Below are 6,999 nucleotides of genomic sequence, written 5' to 3'. Positions count from 1 at the left end.
TTTTACTTTTTGACCCCCCCAAAGTACCAACCTAGAATCACTTTCCTATCAGAAAAAGATACTGTTAAAGAAAATCCAAGCACTTTTAGTGTCCTAAAAGGTGATGACAGACACAAAAAAAAATTAAAAAATTAAAAAAAAAACACACATCATAGTAAAATCAATACATTCATCGTTTCACTCAGAATCTAAAATTGTGGCATTGTGTTCTGTTATAGAAGTAATTTGCACGGCCAGAACTTCACTCTCTTGTTGTATAACTCTATATAATAATATAATGTTGTATAAAATAAATATAAAATTATAATGAAACAAATAACACAGACTGCTATTAGTTTTAATTTGAGAGTTGCTTTCAAATCTATACACGATTGTCATAATTCACACATTAATTTAGATACCTACCTTTAAAAACTATTTTTTTTAAATTGTTAATCCATTAGTTGTTAGTTAAGTATTTTACGTATGTTTTTGCACTGAATATGGTTTAACTAGTGAAAGCAGAATTTTAATATAGTATTATAATTTATAGTTAATATTATGGTTTTTAAATTTTTTTAAATATTTAATATCTAGAAAAAGTAAATTTGTTACGCACAGCTCTATAACCACAACAATAATTTTTCTGTTATTGTGTTTCATTAACAAAATAACTCTTTTAGTATATTAAAAAAAAATAATAAATAATAAACACTATTGAAATACTGATTCTTATATACTTATAACTAAGTTCAATAATTGACATATTTATAAAAAAAAAATCAAACTTTAAAAATATAATTTTTATACATAGGTATCAATATTATTGTGTGAATTCAACAACTTTTATATGTGTAACTGTGCCAAATAGGATATTATAAAAAATAATCAAATGTAATAATAATAAATTAAAAGACAGTTCATACCTATTTTAAATAGATTTTTAATCAGCAACATAGATTCATTTTAAATTATAAAAATAATATTATGCATTAAGATTTAATACGCTTAAAATCTTTTAATATGCAAAATCAAATAAAGTTTGTTAAATATTCAAAAATATGCTACATAAATATTTGTTATTTGATTATCTGTATCATGAAACAAATTTGTATCAAATCAGATTTTAATTATGTGCAGCTTCCTAAGTAATATGCAAATATAATATGTAGTTCCTGAGCCCTGGTACTTAATATTTGCTTTCTGAACTCATATAATTTGGGGATGAAATAGCAATGTCTCATTTTTAGTGACTTTACCTAGACTCAATGTTTAAAAACATTTATATTTAGTGCACTATTTTTACTGGATTAACCAACTGTATGGTTATTTTAATTGCAAAGGTCTTTTGGTACGCCATGATAGAAAAACTATGTCTAATGTGTATAGAATTTTAAATAATATAAAATAAAATTTCACTCACTACATTTGTTTAATTTTTAGGTTGAAATCTTTTTTTAAATTTAAAAAAATGTATCATCAGTTAGGAACCACTGCTATATTGAAATGATTACTAACTAATATTATAAATTAATTTTATTTCAGATATTATACTAACAATTATTGAACTTGGATTATGTTTTTAAATTAAAAATAATTTCAAACATGAATTCAATATCTAAATCATGTCAAAGTAAGATTCAATTGTATTATGTATTTTTATATTCATCAATAATTACATAGTTTAATTGATATATTTGTTGTTTATATCCTCAGAGTTCACTCAAATTAATTCACAGTCTAGTAATGAAGATTGGTATAATGGAAGTATTAAGTCTATCACTCTAGAAAATTTTATGTGCCATGCAAATTTCCATTTATCATTGAATCCTAGAATTAATTTTATATCAGGTTTGAATGGTAGTGGAAAGAGTGCTATCCAAACTGCTCTTGTTGTAGGGTTTGGTGGTAGAGCAAGTACCACTAACCGTGCTAGTTCATTAAAGTCACTTATCAAATATGGACAACCATCAGCTACTATAACAATAATCATAGCAAATAGTGGAGAAGGAAATAGTGACTGTGGTCCTTACAAGCCTGAAGTGTATGGCAAGCAAATTACAATAGTAAGACAAATTACTGAATTATCTACTACATATAAATTTTTAAATGAAAATAATAAAGTTGTTAAAGGCTTTAAAAATGAATTAAAAAATTTGACACTTCATTTTAATATATTAGTGGATAATCCAATATGTATCATGAATCAAGCAATGGTAAAAACATTTCATAAAAGTGCAAATCCAAATGAGAAGTATGATCTTTTCTTTAGAGCCATATCTGCTAATATATTTACTGAAAAAATTGAAGAAACAAAGTCAGTTGCAACAATGTACTCCGAGAAACTTGAAAATGTTAAAAGTGTTTTGATACAATGTTTCAAAGAAGTAAGTGAATATGTGACTAATGAACAAAAATCTAAACAGTTAGAAACATTGAAAAATAGTAAATTTCAATATGAAAACGAGTATGCTTGGTATTTGGTTTATCAACTTGAAACAACTTATAAAGAGTGTTTCAACCAAATTGAATCCCTTAAAGGTAATCTGTCTGAAAATACAGATAAAACAAATATTTTGGAACAAAATATTAAAGCAAATTCAGAAACATTGATAGTTAAAAAAAATGAATTGGCAAATATTGAAAATTCTCGCTCACGTAATCATATGGTTTTTATGCAAACAAAAAAAGAATTACAGGACAAAATCAGTGAGTTTGATTCAGTAAAGCAATCTGTTAGAAAATATGATTCTGCTTTAAAATTATTAATCAGTGATAGAAAAGATTTAGAAAAACACATTGAAGTTGAACGTCAAAAAGGCAATACCAATACTTTAGCACAGTATAAAGAAATATTGGCACGCTATGAGCAAAATTGTTCTGAAGTGGAGGCAGCATGGAAAACAAATATGGAACATGAACAAACTCTACATAATACAGTTGATGAATTAAAGCAGAAAGTTGGAAATTTAAAGAACAACGAGCTTACTCCTTTACAAAGAAAAATAGGTGAGCTTAATAGAAATATCATCATTATGTCTCAAAAAGAAGACAGGATCAATTTTTATGGGAGCTGGATGCCACAGTTAGTTAAAACAATTGAACTCGCTTTTAATCAAAACAAATTTATAAAAAAACCAGTAGGTCCTATTGGGGAATACATTAAAGTGAATAATGACAAATGGATATTTTCAGTCGAAAACTTCTTAGGTCGAGGAACTTTAAGAACATTTTTAGTAGATAATTTTACGGATAATAAAGTACTTCAATCGATAATGGATAGTTTAATTACAGGTAATGCAAGAAAACCAACTGTTATCACTAGCAAATTTTTTGATAAAGTTCATAATATTACTGCTAAAGAAACTAAAAATAATTTATTTCGTATGTTAAATTTCACTAGTCCTGTAGTAGCTAATTGTTTGATTGATAACAATCGTATTGAAACAATAATGCTTGTAGATGACACAGCAGAAGCTATGCCTATGATGGAAAATGAATCCATAGTTCCAAGAAATTGTAACTTCTGTTTAACTTTAGATGGAACACAAATTTATCCTAGCCCTTCATATAGAGTATACTCTTTACAAAGTGCTAGTGAACCAATTCTCTTGCAAAGTAATGTTTTGGTTGCTACTAATAATTTAAAACGCGAGAAAAAAGAGTTAGAAGTAAAAATTAATAAACTAAATACAGAATTCAAAAATTTTGAACAGTCAAAAGTAGAAAATCAACAACACTTAAGCAAGGCGCAATCCGAAACAAAATTGCTTAAGGCCAAGTATGATGAATACTCAAAAAAAATAAATGAACTTAAAGCTAAATGTGAGGAAGAACAAGATGATAGAATGGCTACTCTTATTGAAGCAATTAATGATGTTGATTTAAAAATAGCTAAAGCCAAAGAAATAAAAGATAATTCCATGAAACCAATTCCAAAGTTTAAAGAAGAAATTAGTTTAATAGATGAGAAACTGCAAAAAGCAAAATATTTTATCGAAAAGACTGATCGTTCTGCATTTTTGGAAGAAATTGAGACACTTCAAACTCAAATCAATAAACATAAAACAGAAATTTTGCAAATTAATAATAATTCAACCAAACAAAAACAATTATTAAGTAATTTAAACGAAAAAGTGGAAAATGAAAAAAAAAATCTAGAAAAAGAAATAAAACAAGCTGAACAACTAGGTAAAAAAATACAAGTAACACGCAATGAAGAAGATATACGGAGAGACATAGAAGAAACCAATCATAAATACAACTTATTAAAAATGGAGTTGGAGAAGACAGGTGGAAACCATCTACTCTTAAGAGATGAATATATGAAGAAAAAAGAAGAATATATACTTCATAGTACTTTACATAAACAAATTGAAGATATTTATAAATCCAACAAAAAAGCTATTGATCTTAGTGCAATAGCGCTTAAGCGCTACATTGAGTATTTTCGGTTGAAAGTAATTGAAGCTTTTGACGTGGCTCTGAATTTGCGTAAAATTAAGGGTAAGCTCGAAATTGATGAACATGAACAAAGTATGGTAATTTCAATGTTTGATAACATAAGTACTTCATGCGCTTCCGGTGGTGAAAGGACAATTGCTACAGTTGCTTTGATTTTGGCATTATGGAGCAACATACAATTGCCATTTTACTCCATTGATGAATATGATGTATACATGGATAATGTTAATCGAATAGCCACTACTAAGCAGCTGTTGAGTGCTATTGAAAATCGTAAAAATCAATTCATAATTCTTACTCCACAAGACATATCTCATATAAAAAGTGCTGATAATATTAAGATTGTTAAACTAAAAGAACCTAGAACTTAAAAAGTTGTATATTTTTAGTTTTTACTGTTGTTATGGCCACTTGTTAAATTATACTTTGAGCAAACAAGAATTGGGTACTTTTTTAATTACATACATTTTATTTTGTTTATGAAAGATAAAAGATAAAATTATTTTATCAAAATTAATGGAATAATATAAAATAATGTATCTATTACTACATTGTACTTACTTTGACAGTTATATTTAAATGTAATGTAAATCAATTGATATTTTATTCATTCTTTTCAAATTATCATTTAAATTGTTTTAAATTCATAAAAATTGATTTATATTTTATTGTAAGTGATGTTTTTTTGTATTTTTTGCTTTTTTTGTTATTGGTTATTGAAAACATGAATGAATAATGTCACAAATAATGTCAACAAAGTTCCCTGACCATCATCAGTTATTATATTTCTAATAAATACACAAAGCCAATTAATGTTTTACAAATTGTTTCTAATGTTTTTTTACCTCAAAAGTATTTTTTGGATTTTTTTTTTAATTTAACACGTTGAACCCTGACGTCGATTTGGCATGCACATGCATGACCGATATGATTTGACCTGCAGGCGACCATCGCCAATAATTGTTGTAAAATTAGTAGATTTTACCTGAATTATCAATACACTTATGAATGTCCGATAGAAATTTCAAATGTGCTCAGCCATAGCCACCAAAAAAGACACAACACGAAAAAGGTTACTCTATGAAACCAGGGGTTGACACTGGCCACGGGTGCCCGTTCACTCGTTTCATCTATGGGTTGACATCGGCATTCAATAATTTTTTTAGGCACATACTGTTATGTACTGGAAAGTTTAACATAATATTATTCTCTAGGCTAAATCTTTATTGTAGCATGTAAAATTAAATAACATGAAGCTTCATGAAATTATGGTATAAGTAGATAACCAATAAAAACATTCAACATTTCTGCATTCTACTTATTACTTTATATTTACACAATAAACTTACTAATAAAACTAACTAATACTATTAAAACTATGCAATACTTATAACACTACTAATTTTGTTTTCATATAATTTATAATTACATATTTACATCTAACACAGGAAAATAAATATTAATTTTTAAACAAGATTCTACGTTTCAAAAAATTAAGGTTTCACCTTGCTTTATTTTTACTTTATTTTTATTTTTATTTTTTTTTTTAATCTATCTCTTGTAAGCTAAAAACGTGTGTTAGAGATAGAGTAATACAATCTTAACTAAAATTGATACAAAAAAAAAAAAAAGAAACTAGTATATACAAATAATAAACAATTTAAACACAGCAAAGAAACTAAAATTAAACTATTTTTTTAAATTACTTGAGATAACAACCAATTATATACTAAATTCTTATTATTTTGAGTGAGCTGAATATTTTTTTTATAAAAACATAGCATAGAGTTAAAAAACACAGTTCCTAGTGTAATATATTATATTTCTACCTATTATATTAATAAATACATAAAATTATTTGGAACCAATAACGATCATACATCGGTATAAAAAAATAATAAAATAAATTATTTACTTAACTTAAATCATTATAAACTCAGACCACCCAGAAGTAATGCCATTGCATCATACCACAGCACATCAAAAGATAACACCCAAGAGCACGATTTAAGATAGTATGGTTGCCCATCGACCCATTAATCACACACGGAAGCAGATTACCAGAACGCAATATCTAATGGACGGCCACCAACGAATTAATGATTTCCACATAGAGGAACATACAATATTATCAGACTAAGAAAATTATTAAGACCGTAAGAATCAAACGTATAAAAAAACAACGATTATGGTAGCGGGCATCCGCCGAAACACCAAATGATGAAATTATCAGCCATATACTCAATAACAAAGTAATAAAAACTAATTACATCATAGACACCATCTCACCGCCAATATCAAAGGAATGATACGAGCATACGCCAGATGATGCAATCGTATATAACAACAAGACCATTAAGACAACACATACATTCGAATCTAAATATCTAGCCAGCACTCGGCATTTAATACAAAACGCAATAAAATCAATACACGGATGCCAACGGTAGAAGAAGAAAATAAGCACACGAACCAAGTGCAAGGAATCAAGAATGTCAAACTGCAAACTTAATGACTTATGATTACTTCACACCATATGCATTGCATATTTGCATA

The 6,999-nt window shown here is 27.1% G+C and overlaps 1 protein-coding gene across 1 annotated transcript; it reads left to right on the top strand.

Annotated features, from left to right (window-relative positions):
* Positions 1–1,526: 1,526 nt before the first annotated feature.
* Positions 1,527–5,505, top strand: LOC103307780 (structural maintenance of chromosomes protein 6-like). The gene is made up of 2 exons (XM_029485916.1): positions 1,527–1,612; positions 1,696–5,505. Exons 1-2 carry the CDS (start codon positions 1,585–1,587, stop codon positions 4,812–4,814), a joined length of 3,147 nt encoding a protein of 1,048 aa, XP_029341776.1. The 5' UTR covers positions 1,527–1,584; the 3' UTR covers positions 4,815–5,505.
* The last annotated feature ends 1,494 nt before the right edge of the window (positions 5,506–6,999 follow it).

The sequence above is a fragment of the Acyrthosiphon pisum genome, chromosome X, assembly GCF_005508785.2.
Source record: "Acyrthosiphon pisum isolate AL4f chromosome X, pea_aphid_22Mar2018_4r6ur, whole genome shotgun sequence".
Lineage (NCBI taxonomy): Eukaryota > Metazoa > Arthropoda > Insecta > Hemiptera > Aphididae > Acyrthosiphon > Acyrthosiphon pisum.
Note: the sequence above shows the minus strand (reverse complement) of the source record. Positions and strands in the feature narration are given on the sequence as shown.

Excerpts from the sequence above, each read along its gene's own strand:
- LOC103307780 (XM_029485916.1), top strand. The coding sequence starts at position 1,585 with ATGAATTCAATATCTAAATCATGTCAAA. Across the intron at positions 1,613-1,695 it reads AATATCTAAATCATGTCAAA|AGTTCACTCAAATTAATTCA; the intron begins GTAAGATTCAAT and ends TTATATCCTCAG.